At 34.7% G+C, this 17,503-nt stretch overlaps 2 protein-coding genes across 7 annotated transcripts in view; one reads left to right on the forward strand and one right to left on the reverse strand.

The window, feature by feature from the left end:
• LOC126771284 (translation initiation factor IF-2) overlaps positions 1–5,823 on the forward strand; it is a 78,551-nt gene extending 72,728 nt beyond the window's left edge. For 2 of the 6 annotated variants that reach the window (XM_050491083.1, XM_050491084.1), the window contains exons 4-6: positions 1,453–1,551; positions 2,094–2,474; positions 4,354–5,823. In XM_050491083.1, the coding sequence (XP_050347040.1) occupies positions 1,453–1,551; positions 2,094–2,474; positions 4,354–4,590 (717 nt within the window). In that variant the 3' untranslated portion in view covers positions 4,591–5,823. Of the gene's footprint in view, positions 1–1,452; positions 1,552–2,093; positions 2,642–3,022 lie in introns of all 6 variants that reach the window. The other 4 variants (XR_007669522.1, XR_007669523.1, XR_007669524.1 and 1 more) reach the window with 4 other exon arrangements.
• Positions 5,824–5,950: 127 nt separating this feature from the next.
• LOC126771207 (uncharacterized) lies at positions 5,951–16,996 on the reverse strand. The gene is made up of 17 exons (XM_050490964.1): positions 16,791–16,996; positions 16,577–16,704; positions 16,451–16,499; positions 16,215–16,329; positions 15,893–15,973; positions 14,035–14,254; positions 13,605–13,646; positions 12,094–12,151; positions 11,899–12,001; positions 11,561–11,629; positions 11,125–11,256; positions 10,359–10,526; positions 9,758–10,027; positions 9,037–9,112; positions 7,601–7,865; positions 6,598–6,752; positions 5,951–6,060 (listed from the first exon to the last, which is right to left on the reverse strand). Exons 1-17 carry the CDS (start codon positions 16,919–16,921, stop codon positions 5,951–5,953), a joined length of 2,172 nt encoding a protein of 723 aa, XP_050346921.1. The 5' UTR covers positions 16,922–16,996.
• Positions 16,997–17,503: the final 507 nt, after the last annotated feature.

Consider the following 17,503-nt stretch of genomic DNA (forward strand, 5'->3'; position numbering starts at 1 on the left):
AATTATTTGCGTATTTAAAAGCTCTATACCAATAACAATAATGAGTCATGTCTTCTTTACATATAAGATATATATATATTGTATAATTTTATTGGTTTCTTAACTTTCTCTCCTTGAACCACGAGACCCGTCTCTAATATGGACATCAAAACTTGATAATCATTCAAGAAAATATCTATATATATATATATGACTAACGATTTTATCTATTGTCTTTTAATTAGTATTACTTTTACTTTTTAATGAATAAACATATATATTATTTCTCCATTCTTTGCCCTTGTAATTCTAGGTGAATTATATTGCGGAACAAATGAGGTAAAACTGTAAGTGCAATTTGTCAGTGATTAAACTGCTTGTTACACTTACGAAAGCTCTCTTAACTAGCTGACGTAACGTAAATTTCGGCAGAATTACGAGGGACGGTAAAACTAATGAAGTGTGGCCAAGTCGTTCGACAATCGCCAAAAATTAACCTTCCACTAAAACTCGTCTGTCTTATCTTCATATTTTACTTAAAATAGCAATAATGAGTACCTATATGAATTCTAAAAAAAATATTTCTTTTGGTATCGAAATAATAAACATAAAATTTCATCGTTGAACATTTCCTAACAACTGAATTATAAACTTTATTCTTCTCTATTTAGTAAGAGATAACCAAAGACTAAATCGAAGAAAAAACCAAAAAGTGTATAGTGTAAAAATCCTTGGGGGAGGCCTTTGTTCAGCAGTGGACGTCTTTCGGTTGAAATGATGATGATGTATTGTTAAACTATTTCCTGTAAAAAAAAAATTAAAAAACTTTTATCGTTTTTTTTTTTTAAATAAGATTAAGTCACGTCTTTGTCATATTGATTTTCTTCCTAATGATACTTGTTGCGTAAGATGAGCAAAGACTACATTCGCGGCAAAACAGTTGCCAGATATCATATGTATGCAATATCAGCGCAAAAACGCAGTTCACATTCGTCATTCGTTTAGAAATAAATTTCATAACCCCAAGGTTTCCTCTCTGTCGATGCCCTTTGAATTCCTAATGCGTTTTGCATATTCATGGATCTTCATTATCGAGAGGTCATATAGATTGTAAAATAATAAAAAAATAATGTTGAAATTATGTTTATCGTAATTGATATTTTATTTTATGGACTAAACATGCAACAACTGTTGCTCAAGATGTTTAGCAAACACGTTAAAAGTTCAATATAATTTATTGAATTGTCTTATTTCTATAATATTTATTCTAAATTAAAACTATAAATTCCTAAGATATAAACTTGTTTTGTTATTTAATTACGTCACTAAGAATAATTACAAGGTCAACCTTAGTGTGAGATCCCTGTATCGAATTGCTCTTCAGGCCAATTTGTTGTTATTAAACCTCAACCTGTTTCACTACAAAAATTGTAGTTAAAATATCACATGTAATTTTAATTTATGCATTTTCAGGTGATCAGTTCTAAGTTAAGGCGAGAAGCGGCGCACCGCACTGTGCTGCTGGAGAAGCTGGAGCGAGCACGGGACCAGAACGAAGACCTCAAGTTCAGAGTAAGAGATGTTAAACTTTACTTAATTATCTTAACGCAACTAAGCAGATGTTTACTTTGATCGCTTAGGTCTTCGTATTTAAAGTCCTTTGTTTATATTAATAGGTGGTACTGCTTAGAATTAATTTTTGAAAATAAAAAGAACACAAGCTTGAATAGATTGTAACTGCACACACTACGCTGAGGTTGCGTAACAATTTATTCTGTATAAATATCAATTGTCATGACAAATTATTCAATTTGTCTTTTACGAATTGTTTGAATATTTATTGAACAATTGACTCTTTATAAATAACGAATATCAATTATTAATATCTAGTGACAATAAATGTAGTTTATATCAAAATGTCGTCTCAACGAGATAATCCTACGCAAGGATACATCGTTCGAAGATTTTTTTTTAAGTAGCATTAATTATGTCATACTTGTTTTTGTTCCTTACGATTGGCACGATGGATGCTTATATTATTTCCTTCGATGTAACAAAACTTATCTATAAGGAGGACACAACTTTTAACGATGATGGAACTCTCCACTCGACAGCTGGAGGAGAAGAGCATAGAGCTCGAGGGCGCTCGCGCGCGCGTCCGGCAGCTCGAGGGCAAGCAGAGCCGCTCGCACAGCAGCATGCGCGACATGGAGCCGCTGGCGCTGCCGGCGCCCGCGTCGCCCGCGTCGCCGGCCGCGCCCGCGTCGCCGCGGCCGGCCGACACGCCGCGCGCGCGGCCGTCGCGCATCCCGCGCCACACGCACTCGGCGCACAAGGCCGCCGCGCCGCGCCCGCCGCCGCGCCCGCCGTCGGCGCACTCGGCGCACTCGGGCCGCTCGGCGCGCTCGGCCGCGTCCACGCGCTCGGGCGGCGCGGCGCGCAAGGACGCCAAGTGCGCCGTGCCCGTGCGCCGCTCGCCCTCGCACGACAGCAAGGTGCGCACGACGCGCTCCTTCTGGAACGCCTGGTTCTCCTTCAAGGACTCGTAGGCGTCCGACACCGTGTGACAGTGCACCCGATCAGTGACTCACCCGCTAATAACTGTTCTGTGATCGTTCGGTCCCGGGGGCGGCGCGCTCTAGTTCATGCCATTATGTCGATCGTAAGTTTTGGTTTGCTTTCGTTTGCTTCTCGTCGCCGACTATGATTTCCGACGGTCCGGTCGCGTCTCGAGCGGTAGGACTCGGACCGAATGGTAGAGTAGACGGAGCATGTCACTAACCGATCTCCCACTAACTACACCGTTAACCGCAATGTTCCATGTCATTAATGAGCGCTTTGAGAATTACTTTGTTTCTGTAAACTTCGAGGTGAACGACGATATTATAAAAATATCTATTATTATCAAAATTAAATTATTATTATTTTAGTCTTAATTTCTCTGTCATACAACAAAAATTGAAGCACATAAATTATAAGAGGTGTTTTGTAAAAGTTGATGTCTGGGGGAGACCTTAATTTATCAAAAAACTTTTGTTTTCAGTTCCATCCCCTGTGCAACAACTTTATGTGGTATGGGTCTGTTTTGTAATTTTTTGTTTTTCCTGTAGATTAGTTGCGTGTTTGCTCACCGTATTTTGGTTGTGTTTGGTTCATTAATCCACAATGTTATTTTATACACATTAGTTTGATCACTAAATTGTTTTAAACGTTTCACTGAGAGATGAATTAATCAAGTCAGTGTGACAAAATTTAATTTCACTATTTTAATATAAATTAAGCAATCCCAAAGCATTTGTCTTTATTTTATTTTTATATATATAAAACCTTAAATTTTGTCAAATTTTGTGAGAAAGTCATGTTTTCTCTGATAACAACCTCTTTCCGTCAGTCGTGATCAATAAGTCTGATAAAGAAAGCATGCACCCATTATATGTGTTTTAACATTTATGTAGTTAGTTAATTTATTTTTGTTTATTATGATTTATTATTATATTATTTTAAAAGTAATTGACATAGTGGCATAACGATAATAATTGGCTAATCACAAAGCGAAATATCGCTTCTTCGCTCTATTCACTTGGCTCAAATTGCACTGATGACGCAAATCGATATTCACATGTTTAGGGCAACACTATTGAAGGCACCATTCACACAAAAAATACTTAAATTTACAAAAAGTAAAAACAAGTATCTTAAGCAGTTAGTGACGTAACAATAAAATAAATGTCTTAACACAGCCTGTAGGTATTAATAGGCTCATCGAATAATATTCAACTAGCCTATATAACATAATTATGTAATTTTTAAGTATTTGTATTATATAATGCGGGAAACAAATATCGCCTGAACTAATCTTAAAATATTTATTTTATTTTGCGTAAAATAAGGTCTCACAACAAAATTGACATGACTGATGACAGATACATGCCGTGGGACGTGGCAATATCGTCACTACTCGAAATTTGTCACTCACTTAGTTAAAAGTTGTATGATTTTTTTAATCAAGTGGTATTATTAATATTAATTGGCTTTAAAATTGTACGCCGTTGTAAAAACGAACGCAATGTAATAGGATAGGATTAAAAAATAAAATTAATAACTAACTTTACTTTTAACACAAAAGCAATTTTATTTATCTTCTTATTTAGAAAATTATAATATATTTAATATATACACTAAGAAAAAATCTAACTACTAACCTACGAATTAATTTATCATACCCCCTAACAAGCAAGCATATTACATTCGAGGTGAATGGATCCCTCGGGTCTTACTTAACACAAGTAGTCATTTGTGATGATTTAAAAATGAATTGGTACTAGAAAGCATTAGTTGGTCACACAGTGCGAGTGTAGACGTGCGTGTCCGCAGAAGGCGCGCGAGGCGGTGTCGCTGGCGGCGGAGTACGTGGCGCGCGCGGGCCGCCTGGCGCCGCTGTTCCCGCGCCTGCGCCCGCTGCCCGCTGACCTCGCCTACGAATCGCCGCGCAACCTCGCGCTGGAGCTGCGCGACTCGCTGCGCTACGACGAGCTGTGGGCCGGCCGCCCGCAGCGCTACTTCGAGAGTGTGCACGCCCGCGACGACTTCGACGACGACTCGCTCGCCTAGTCCCCCCCCCGCGCCGTGCCCGAAACTTTTAGTGCACGTTTTATATTTATGTGGCAGGACCCGTGATTCCCTTCGTCCCTGTGTTTGCGAGAGGCCTCGTATGTATTTCGTCTCCGGTAATATCTGTGATAATTTCACATCTTGAATTGATTGAGTTCATTATGTTAATTTCTCGTTTCGAACTTTTATTTCGCGTATTAAATTCATCATCATACTTAGATTAACGAATATATAGATTCCTATTGTACAGGCTCTAGAAATTATTTATGAATTACGTGTGAATACGAATTATTAAAAAAATATAATTATCGATAAATTAATAATTATAATCGTTTAATTCTTCTTAGAAATGCGCGAATTATTTTTCGTTTAATATATGTAAGTATCTATTTAATATAATTTTAAATCTTACCATATTATAACTTGTAACTAAAATTTACACCTTAAAATTCTCTAGATGTATGAATTATGTGCCGTTGTATAAGTTATGTAAAATGGTAGCTGTTTTAAATTGTCATTCCTATGCCGATGGCTCGACTGTAACTGTGTGAGAGCTTGAACGACTGTAGTAAGGCTGTGAAACGTGGCGTGTGACTGGAATTATTTCGCTATTGTGAAATTTATAATTATTTAGCATTTGATGAAGAAATAAAAAAAAAATGTATTACCGCGGCAGTCAGATCTTGTATTGTGAGCTCTGTTCAAACGTCCAATGTCGTACGTCCGATGCGATATCGCAGTGACTGCCTTTGCGTTGCAAGTTAACTAAAGGTTAGTCGGTTTATAGGTTGTTTACATACAGAGATGGATTACAAATAGTAGGAGACTGATTTTGTATAAAGACATAGTGATATGTTTTACGTGTTAAGAACCTCCGCTTAGTCTAAATGTTTCGTACTATTATTAATACTTTACTGTTAGAGAATGTTATTGCCCGTTGCGAATCAACTTTAGCGCTTAGTATGTAATATTCCAATTCTACGATGTATTAAGGTTATTTTAAATAATTTAAGTTTAGATTAAATTTAAATATGTATAATGTAAATCAAACGTGTAATGTACAGCTTCATTCACGCTTTTGGATATTGTAAATTATTAAGCCACAGCCCTACTTTAAAGATACTCATAGAATATCTAGTTGACTTGAATCTAGTTGATGACCTGTGTAAAGTTGTACAGAAATCATATCAATATATACAAATTACTCAAATAAATTGTTCATATCAATTTAAACGGTTTTTTTTTAATTAAAAAAACATTCAACATTATAATTATTATATTTTCGAAATTCAAATAAATTTAATATTCATATAAGAGAATGTAATATGTAGATACATAAAAGTACAAATTTTCATACTGACTAATCATCTTGCCTCTTGTTGGAAATAATTTTGCTTCCCAGAGCGATATCCTTAATTTCGTACGTATTTGGATCTTTTACAATCCTAATAAATCCATGTTGTTTTAATTCTAAAAACAAACGAACGTTATTAAAATATAAAAGTTTAGCATACTGCATTTGTATAAAGCTTCAGCTTTAAACTCACGTACATTACATAATTATTATTAAAGTAAGTAATAAAAAATTATATAAAATGTGCTTTTTAGGCTGTTATCATACTGGCTATTTGCAAACGAAGTCACAGCAAACGCATTTTGACACATTGCTGTTAGTTATGCTACTTCGAAGACTCGACAATGAAAGCCGATGCAGCCGAGCCGATTGATAAACTTAAGTTAAACTAACAGCCTGGTAATGTCTCACTCCTGGGCTAAGGCCCCTTTTCCTCACGATGTTTACCTTCATCTCTGACCACGATATGAATTATGAACACAATCACATAAAAATTCAGTGGTGCCTGGGTTTGAACCCGCAATCATCGGTTAAGATTTACCCATTCTAACCACTGCCATCTCAATCCGTAATAAATTTTAACAATCTTTTTAATTTATGTTATTAATTCGAGTCCCGAAGTTAATTTAGGTAATAAATCACTCTGAACTCACTCAGCATGGAAGTGAAACAGCGAGCCGCGATGACCCGTCGGTGGCCCGAGATGGTCGGGCCCTTCGTGACGAGGCAGTGCAGGTCCAACGGCTTCACACCTTTCCTTATACATTTATAGATCTTGTGCATCGTTCCTTGGGTTCCCCATTCTTCCCTATAACGAAAACAAATTATGTGAGGAACCTATGTACGGAAGTACATAATAATTTACACAATAGATAAAACAAGTATATTATAATTATTTTTAACTGTTTACGAACTGTAGAAAAATAAGTGTATGTGTGCACGCAAATTATACGCATGTAGGTTTCCTCACGATGTTTTTCTTCACCGTAAAGCACGAGATGAATTATAATATAAAAAATTAAGCACATGAAAATTCAGTGGCGCTTGCCCGGGTTTGAACCCACGGTTAAGATTCACGCGTTCTTACAACTGGGCCATCTCGGCTGTTTTTCTTGATACAAATCATATTGAGTTAAAAATGTATTTAATGAATTCTTGCAGTAAGTCATTCATTACTTTATTATTAATAAAGTAAATATGAACATATATTAGAATCACTTTAATAAAATCGTGGACGATGGACCTCAGAATACCGGCCTACAAAACATATATAGAAATTAACTCTTTCTATTTTCTACATGTTGTTTTATTTTTTTTATTTTTTTATAGAATAGGAAGGCGGACGAGCATATGGGCCACCTGATGGTAAGTGGTCACCAACGCTCTTAGACATTGGCATTGTAAGAAATGTCAACCATCGCTTACATATCCAATGCGCCACCAACCTTGGGAACTAAGATGTTATGTCCCTTGTGCCTGTAATTACACTGGCTCACTCACCCTTCAAACCGGAACACAACAATATCAAGTACTGCTGTTTTGCGGTAGAATATCTGATGAGTGGGTGGTACCTACCCAGACGAGCTTGCACAAAGCCCTACCACCAGTAAAGAGTTACAACCTAAGTTGTTGTTTTATTTACCAAAAACGGCTTACCGGATGAATCTTTTCGAGTCGGTAGTTTTCTCCGAGTCCCCGAGAGACACTTTGGTTCTATCTAAACTACCTAAAGGTGTTTCCGATGTTTCACTGCCGTTTCTTCTACTTTTCTGCGTCAATATAGCGGGGATCGTGGGTTCGACGTCAGTTGGCAGAACAAGAGAATGTTCTTGTATATCTGCTAAACCAGCTTCGACCAACATCGCAGTTATACGCTCTGCGTCTTGTTGACGATTTTCGGGTATATTTTCTTTATTTACTTCTGTAATTAGAATAAATTGTATTTAATATACATTAAAATAATTTTATATTTTTACTCATAGTTTAAATGTTGTCGTTTCTGAAATGAAGAATGTGCTAAAAATATTATATAAAAATAAAAGATTGGTATCACTATAACAATATATCGTACTATAGTAGTGTCACATTAAATAAATTATTAATTTTAATATATAATATATATAAACAAAGAAAAAATAACCGAATTTACATTTTAAATAGGTAGTAAACATTGTACGACAATTGCATTTATTATTGTGAATGGTAACGGGTTTAAAAAAAACAATGCATCCTTCTTATATGAAATTAATACAATTAAATATGGAGTCTGAGGCGTTCAAGGACTCTACATATTTAAGAAGCAGTACAACTTTAAATTACATTAGAAATATTTTGTAGCATTAAATGATGGTACAACCACTAGTTTAAATGTATATATGTGATATTTGTATATGTAATGTGTATTGTTATATATATCCAACAATTCATCATGAATATCTGCTTAGCATAGAGGTTGAATTGTAGAGAATGCGTATATTTTTTTGTGAAATCGGTAGGCGGATTGGCGAATGGGCCACCTGATGGTAAGTGGTCACCACCGCCCATAGACATTGGCGATATAAGAAATATCAACCATTCCTTAAATCGCCAATGTGCCACCTACCCCACTCATCAGATATTCTACCGCAAAACAGCAATACTTGATATTGTTGTGTTCCGGTTTGAAGGGTGAGTGAGCCAGTGTAATTACAGGCACAAGGGACATAAAATCTTAGTTCCCAAGGTTGGTGGCGCATTGGCTATAAGCGATGGTTGACATTTCTTACAATGCCAATGTCTAAGGGCGTTTGGTGACCACTTACCATCAGGTGGCCCATATGCTCGTCCACCTTCCTATTCTATAAAAAAAAAAAAAAACGTATATGTTATGTCCATTGTGCCCGACTGGAAACTGGAACGCAACAATACTAAGATATTGCTATTTAGCGGTAGAATATTTGATGAGTGGATGGTACCTGGCCAGACGGGCTCGCATAGAGCCTTGGTGTTGGTTGTGATGGTGGGTTAAATAAATTAAAAAATCTTATTCAAATACATAACTGGTTGAACTTCTCATATGGAGTTGGGCACGAAAACATAGTCTTGTACAATACCTGCGTTATATGCTTCCAACTCGGTTTGTTGGCTGAGTCTGTACGACACGTAGCCACCTCGACGTTGTCTTTTTGGCTGTGAATTTAAAAAAAATATTGTTTATAGTTTTATTCAATGAGAAACCTCACTCAGGCAAATCACAAGTTTTCATTCTATCTAACCTAAGCACTTAAGTTATTAAGGAGCTCAATTCGATGTTAAGAATTAATAATGAAATATTAAAAGCATTTGTTAGGAATATGTAAAAACAATAGAAAGTAGTAATAGTCTTTGGTTAGTTAAGCTATACATGAGTCGGGTCTATGCCGGATACCTTTGTGGTAATTAATACGCATAGTTAATAAAAAATATAAAGACTAAAGTTTAATAGTGATAGTAACACAGCCTTAAGTAATTATGAAAGTTGACTATATAGAATGCTAGTTTTTGACCGCAGCTTCGCCTGTTATTAGGGTTATTAGGTGAAAAAAGTAACATATGCTTTATAGCAAATTTCATTTTAATCGGTTCTGTGATATACCCGTAGAAGCGTAAAAGACAAACGAGAGTAACTTTCGCTTTTATAATATAAATTTAAGGTCATCATTACGGTCTCCATATTTCTATAAAATACAAAAGCCGCTCTTAAAAAAATCTCGATAAAGTTGCAAAGAAATCAGATAAAATATGAAAAATATTTTGATATAAAACAGTACGCTGTAGACTTTAAATGTAACTAACCGAAGGATCATTATCGCTTGTTCGTTTCTGTGCCTGTGACGTCGTTAACAGTCTCTGTGTCGGTAAATCGGATATATCCATTAATTCTTGACCCGGCGCGATTGGGGCTATTTCGTCTTGTACGAGGTTCGGGTCCGTGATGTCAATTTCCTTCGGAACATCGAATTCATGGTGTATTGATTGGATTCTTTTGTCGGCTGGTTCGATTACTTCATCGATTTCGAGAGTCGACCTCATGTTGGATTGCCTTGTTCTTTGAGCTATAACTTCCTGTAATTAAAAATTTCTTTGTGTTAATATATCCGGTCAATTGAAATGTGATAATTGTCTAAGGGATGTTCTTAATGATTTGATATAAGAAGTTCTGTGCAGGATACCCTTGTCCTAAATACATGTACACAATATATGTACGTTTGTAGATAAAGTATTAACACATTGACTGCCATGCACCCGATTCTCAAGTCGAAACGTATTGAGCCCGGACGCCGACGACTCCGCTCTCCCTGATGCCGACGAGAATGTCCCCATCTGCCGCTGCTTTTTAATTTAATTTTTTAGTTATTACAGGAAGCACCAAAATAATCTAAAGTTCACCTCTCACCTCTATATCTTGATCTACTGGTTGCCTCTGCACTGCTCCCAGGTTTCTCGAGAACATGTAGGACAGCTGGTACCCGAGGTTCGAGTGCAGTGACGACCCACAGTGAGCTGGTCTGTTTAGGAGTATGCTAGGTGTCGCGTAGATACTAATTATGTCGCCAATACCGTCCTATAAACAAACACATATATTTTTTCTTTTTACGAGTATATCTCAAAAATGAATTATAATTATTTATTTTAAATTTATGGCCCAATGGTTAGAGCGCGTTCAAATACAATACATTGAATTGCATTTCATGTGTTTAATTTTTTTTTAATCTTTATCTTTAATTTTTTATTAAATTAAAAAAAAATAATTAATTTTTGGTTAAATCTTGTGCTCGGCGGTGACGGAAAACATCGTGAGGTTAATTTCACTGAAGTTCTGCCACATGTGTATCCACCAACCCATTGGATTCACATGTCTTATCCTAACAGTGGGACATTTACAGGCTTTTTACTTTACATTCATAACTTGTTTTTCCACCATGATCTGATATAAATTGTGTGTGTAAGATGGTTTTCGGTAAAACTAGACCAGTAAGATGTATAGTCCCCGCGAACTATAAACCAATCACTGTAATACGCTGTCAACAGTGAAATCTAAGGTCCCGTAATTACACTGATGTGTTCCGGTCTGAGTGCATCCTTTCCTACCAGAACGCATCCGTGCAGTGTATTTGTGAGGGTGAGCCTACACAAAGTCCGGTAAGATAATATGAACGCACCTCACAACGCAGGTCGACATTGATATTTTCGATGCGCGAACGTATGAAATTAGAGCTCAGTTTGATATTTTTGTCAACGATCAGTTTATTTTTTAATTTTCTTCTCTTTATCCGGGGCTCCTCTTCCAGTTCCTTAAACAATAAATAAACAATTACGAGACGAATAAAAAAACATATGGCGATAGTGTGATAATGCGTATCACGATATCGCCTGCAAGGCATACTAGGCACCAGCAAACCGGTATTCTGACAACATTCTATCTGAATACCACGCTTGCAACGCTACACTGGCTATCAAACTAGATTCTATAAACGAGATGCATCAACTGAAAAAGGTGTTGATATATTAACAAATACGAAGTATTTAACCTGATGCCATAATGCGAGTCAACCTAAACGCAGTTCCGCGTTACACACGCTGATAGCTCGCACTTACCAGTACCCGGTATAGTTCTGTGACAGCTACAGGTATGTGTGTCACAGGCTTTACTGTACGCAGACGATACTAAGCCGATAGATACATAGAGAGATAGACAGAAAATGATATACATATTAAATTTAAAAAAAAAAACACCCGCATCATTCAATGTCGACGACGACATCCGATATCTAACCGCTGGGTAGAATATAGTTAATATATTCAATTTGAAAATTTTGTTCTACCCACACTAATTTTATTGACATGAATATTACACATATGTATAATATTTACATAAAAGCGGACTTATAATTGTAAAAAACTACCGAAAAACTTCTGTAAAATAAAAGGATTACCTCCAAAACGAATTCCTCGAGCGATTTTTCGTTCACATTTTCTGTTACTTCACGAGTTGAAGGTAGTAATGACTCTTTAGCTCTTAACGGTCGCCCTTGTTGGCTATTTAAAAAAATACATTTCAAAAAACATAAATGATTGAAGTCAAACAATATGAATTGAAAAAGGTTTCAAAATGATCATTCAAAACTAACTTCTCTATTTCAGGAGCAGGCAAGTCAGGAGGCGGGATTTCAGGAATTTCAGGTATATCTGTGAGACGATGATTGTTAGGAATATGTCAAATTATTAAAAAGTACTAAATTATCTATGGTCTCATCCTAATATCTTTGATTAGATATTGATAGTAATTATTATTGTAATATTTACAAAACAATTTCTGATTGAATTTATAAAAAGAAAAAAAAATGATGAGAATGGATAGTGGCGACATGTCAGCGGGCCTCGATGTCAGTGAGCAATTTCGTTCGTAGAAAATATCAATATATTGAAATTAAATACTATATCTTTTACTATGAAATAAAATACCATACATATTATCTATTTGTTTTATTTATCAAGCGACCAAAAAATTACGATTGAAAAAAAAACGACAACGGTTTTCAAGCGATCAGTCCCTTTACTTTCTTTCGACCAATCGATAGGCGATTAATACTTAAAAAATCTAGTTTCGAAAATTGATACGTGTTGTGCAGAAATGTTCAATATCCTAACTAATATTAAAAATAAATGCGAAAGTGAGTTTGTTTGTTACGCTTTGACGTGTTAACTACAGAACCGATCATCATGAAATTGTGCATAACGATATAAATGTGAAGGACACAGGGTACCTACCACCTGCATCCTCTCCACTCGCTGGCGAAAGTAATATTGGATATTATTTTAAAGTAACTTCACATTATGTAAATGTTACCGACACTATAAAAATGGTAATCTCTTTCAAATCTTAGTAGAGTTTATTATTCGTGTTTTGAAATATTTCTGCAAAACACAGTTCAATTTTCGAAACTAACTTTTTTTTAAGTATTAATCGTCTATCAATTGGTTGGTCTAATAAAAAAGGGACTGATCGCTTTTTTTTAATCGACAATTATTGCACTTTTTCGAGCCCCACAGACATATTGTAACTTATGCATCGGAATGAATGACCGCACTGTAGTAAACGATGAAGGAGGTGTCACGAAATGCGAAAACGAAATAGAATGAAGGGAAGTTTAAAAGTAGCTCCCGTGTCTAAGCCGCTGAAAAGAAATCAATATTTTTTTTTATGGAATAGGAAGGCGGATGTGCATATGGGCCACCTGATGGTAAGTGATCACCAACGCCCATACACATTGGCACTGTAAGAAATGTTAACCATCGCTTACATCATCAATGCGCCACCAACCTTGGGAACTAAGATGTTATCTCCCTTGTGCCTGTAATTACACTGGCTCACTCACCCTTCAAGCCGGAACACAACAATACCAAGTATTGCTGTTTTGCGGTAGAATATCTGATGAGTGGTTGGTACTTAATCAGACGAGCGTGCACAAAGCTCTACCACCAGTAAAAAAATATGGTATGGACATGTAATGTGGTGATATGACAATGGAAGGACTGGTGAAGGTCGTATGTGCATGGAGGGCTAGAGAACGAGAGCTATTATGTATGAGATAAAAACACATTGCGTGAAATAAATTGGATGAAAGCAATAGCGACCTACCTTTATCAAAATCAGCTCCAACGATTAATTCTTCGCCGACAGCTGAGAAAAGTTTATTAAAAAATTTTATTAGTCTCCATTATGTTTATTTATGCCAATACAATCACTAATATGATTTATATATCAAACATTTTTTTTGTGTGCTATATATAATAAATAAATAAAAAAAACTCAAAATATGAGTAAATATATATTTTTGTGAGTTACTTTCGAATTTACAATAATACCTAGTATTGATATCATAACAAAAAAATATATAAATAATAAAAAAATGACAGAAAAAAAAAACTTTTGTTAATGCAAAAGCGATACAATGCAATAAATGAATCGGCCACACAGAAATTATCTGCGTAAAGTTTAGTTGACTTATGACATATAAAAGAAAAAAATGCAAACAAGGTAGGTCAAAGTCTAAATGCAAAAATCTTACATTTCCTAAATATAGACAGATCATGTTCAGATATTTGCTCCATTTGTAATGATTCGTGGGGCATTCGTCTGGATTTGTCGTGCGACTTGTCCGTAGACACGTCGTGCAAGTCCAGCCCACTGTGTATCGTGGCAGAGGCGTCCTGCACCATCATGGTCTCCAATGTCCTGTCCGCTAGCACCTGCAGCGGCTGGTCGGGGTGGAGTTCCCCGAAACCATCCTGGAAGTATATTCCGATTTCGATTATTGAGATCTATGGCGAATTTTAAAGGCTAATAATTTCAACTAATATATAAAGTATTGGTAATTCTCAATTGAAAAAATACATCTGTATTATATTGCGACGACCAATTAAATTGAATGGGAAAAATCAATAAATGCACACATATTTAATTTTCATCAAAATCGTTCTGAGATACTTGAGTACTAATTGTACGCGTATATGGGATTAACTTATATAAACGTAAATTTTCGCCCAGCTTTATGGGGGCAAAAATTCTGTCTTTCCTTGGGGTACAAGGTTCCTTTATATCATATATCATCAAATTCGGTTCAAAAGTTTAGCCGTAATAGTGTAACAGAGGATAGTTACTTTCAGATTTATAATATTAGTATAGATGAGCCTCTTTATATTTGCTTATGGTATATTAAGATTATAAAGCTGAGATGGTCCTGTGGTAAGAACGCGTGAATCTTAACTGATGATCGTGAGTTCAAACCCGGGCAAGCACCACTGAATTGAATCATGTGCTTAATTTGTCATAATAATTCATCTCGTGCTATACGGTGAAGGAAAACATCTTGAGGAAACCTGCATGTGTCTAATTTCACTGAAATTCTGCCACATGTGTGTTCCACCAACCCGCATTGGAGCAGCGTGGTGGAATAAGCTCATACCTTCTCCTCAAAAAGGGAGAGGAGGCCTTAGCCCAGCAGTGGGACATCCACAGGCTGTTACTATATTATACTTTAACATTTATGATTTCTGTGTGTATATATATATATATATACACACATATATATACAATATATGTATATATATATATATATATATATATATATATATATATATATGTGTGTGTATATATATAGACAAAACAAGTAATTTATTAAATAAGGCAGAAGCGATTCTGACTGCTTGAGTTATCGTCGTTCTCCTAAGCGTTATTGTTCCGGTCGGCTTGGTTGGTAAATACTTGCCTTTCACGCTGAAGGTTGTGGGTTCGATTCCCACTCAGGACAGACATTTGTGTGCATAAACATGTCTGTTTGTCCTAAGTCTGGGTGTAATTATATATATATACATATGTATTTATAAAAGAAAAGTAGTATATGTAATATATCAGTTGTATGGTTTCCATAGTACAAGATCTGCTACTATTTGTCTTGTCAGATGGCTGTGTGTGAATAATGTCCCAGGATATTATTAAAAATGGAAAATAGGAATAGCAGTACGTATCTGCTTAAAACAGACATTGATTTAACTTTTTAAAAATAAATATAAATCCAACCAGGCCTAATCTAAACCACCCAATCTAACCTACTCACACACACACAAAAAAAATCATCGATACAAATCCGGTTTAAGAGACATACACACATATAGAAGAATAATATATATACAAATTAGGAAAATTAAAAAGGACTTAACACTATTAATTTAGGAGCAAGATATAGATACTACCTAAATTACTATGTTTGTTTAATTAATTCATTCGGCATATTTCTAACAATTACCAGAATATTATCAAACTTTTACTTTTCTTCATCAATACAAGTACAATGAAGAAGTACACCATATAGTATTTTGTGCCTTGTTTTTATAGAACATGAAATAGGGTATGTTAACCACACTTACATCCAGATGTAACCTGTTTTCTGGCAGAATAGGCTCTTTCAATGTAATATCTTGTACATTTGCAACTATATTACCACTATTCTGTAACATAAAGAAATAAATAAATAAATAAACATATATATATATATATATATACTACATCAATTTTTCATATAATATATAAATATGTTCTGACTTTATATTATAAAACCTAAATTATTTATGTTATAAGGTCTTCTTGAAATCTATATCAGCAATATATGATGATAATAAAATACTTTTTTAAGTATTTACAATTATATTTATGTATAAATAGTGTTCGGTGGTATTATTTTGAAATTACCCCAATCCGTTCTTCAATCTTATCATCATCGACTTGTTCCTCAAAAATTAATCTTGGCAAATCTGGACGTTGAATAATGGTTATTGATTCATGGGCAGTTGTTTCAGGCATTACTCTATTTAAATTAATATTTCAAATGTTAGTTAAAAAATTATAGATTATAACTTTATTATAATTGAATGTAAAAATATACAAATTGAAAAAAAATTATAAAAATAAATTATATAGGTGCTTACTTTTTATTAGTGCTTTTCATCACAAGTGCATTGATCATGCATAAATCACCTAGAATATAAAAAAAAAAAAAACAATAAGCTACACAAATAAAATGTATGTATTTGTAATAATATAGAATAACGTACCAACGAATACAGTAACTTTTCTTTGATATAAGCGGACTAGCCCTCGCATCAATTGGGAACTCAGCCGTAAAGAAAATCTATTTTTTGGGCGACCGGACTCATTTTTCATAACTTCCAATAAATCGTCACTAAATTAATAAAAAAAAATACTGTTAACTTGATTTTAGGTTTATAAATAGTTATTACAAGTTCATATTTTTACTTAAAATTTTACCATATTTGGCGTATGTCTTGAGACCAAAGCTGACGATGGGTAATCGTTGCAAAACGTAGAGGCCAAGAGTCTGCAACCCAACATAAATAAAATCTTCCTCCTCTTTTCAACGATTCAACAGGATAAAACATTTTGAGTTTAATCTATTAAATTTTATAAAATTATTCAACACGACGAAAGCGAAACGAAAAAGGAACACCAAATTTCTCGACTTTCCCGCCACTTATCAAATTGACACATAATAGATTGGGTAACGATAGGTAGGTACATCCGTTTAATCCCGCCTTTATCTGATTGCAGATTAATAATAATATTAGTTTAAAATTTGAAATTAGATTGTATTTATAAAAAATATAATACAATTAATTTTCTCTGCCTTATTACTATTTTTGTTTTCATTTTATTCAGAATAAAAGAATAAATTTATTTAATAACATTCTAGTTAAAATATAAAAAAAATATGTAACGTTCAATTATTTTTAAATAAATAGCTAGTAACAAATAATTTCATAAACATTTGTTTAAAAATGATGTAATCATGATGTAATATACATCGGATATATATAAAAAATGCACCGGAAGACTTAACTGGACCTATTGCAAATTTACTTATTTTTTTATGCTTTATAGTTCAACAAATAATTACTAATTTTGAAAAATTTTCTGGTATATATAGGATTTGTGGAGACTGTAAAATGTGTTTGAAAATGCAT

The sequence above is a fragment of the Nymphalis io genome, chromosome 10, assembly GCF_905147045.1.
Source record: "Nymphalis io chromosome 10, ilAglIoxx1.1, whole genome shotgun sequence".
In the NCBI taxonomy this organism is placed as follows: domain Eukaryota; kingdom Metazoa; phylum Arthropoda; class Insecta; order Lepidoptera; family Nymphalidae; genus Nymphalis; species Nymphalis io.

Excerpts from the sequence above, each read along its gene's own strand:
- LOC126771207 (XM_050490964.1), bottom strand. The coding sequence starts at position 16,921 with ATGTTTTATCCTGTTGAATCGTTGAAAAGAGGAGGAAGATTTTATTTA. Across the intron at positions 16,705-16,790 it reads CAAGACATACGCCAAATATG|TGACGATTTATTGGAAGTTA; the intron begins GTAAAATTTTAA and ends TTATTAATTTAG. Across the intron at positions 12,002-12,093 it reads CCTGCTCCTGAAATAGAGAA|CCAACAAGGGCGACCGTTAA; the intron begins GTTAGTTTTGAA and ends TTTTTTAAATAG.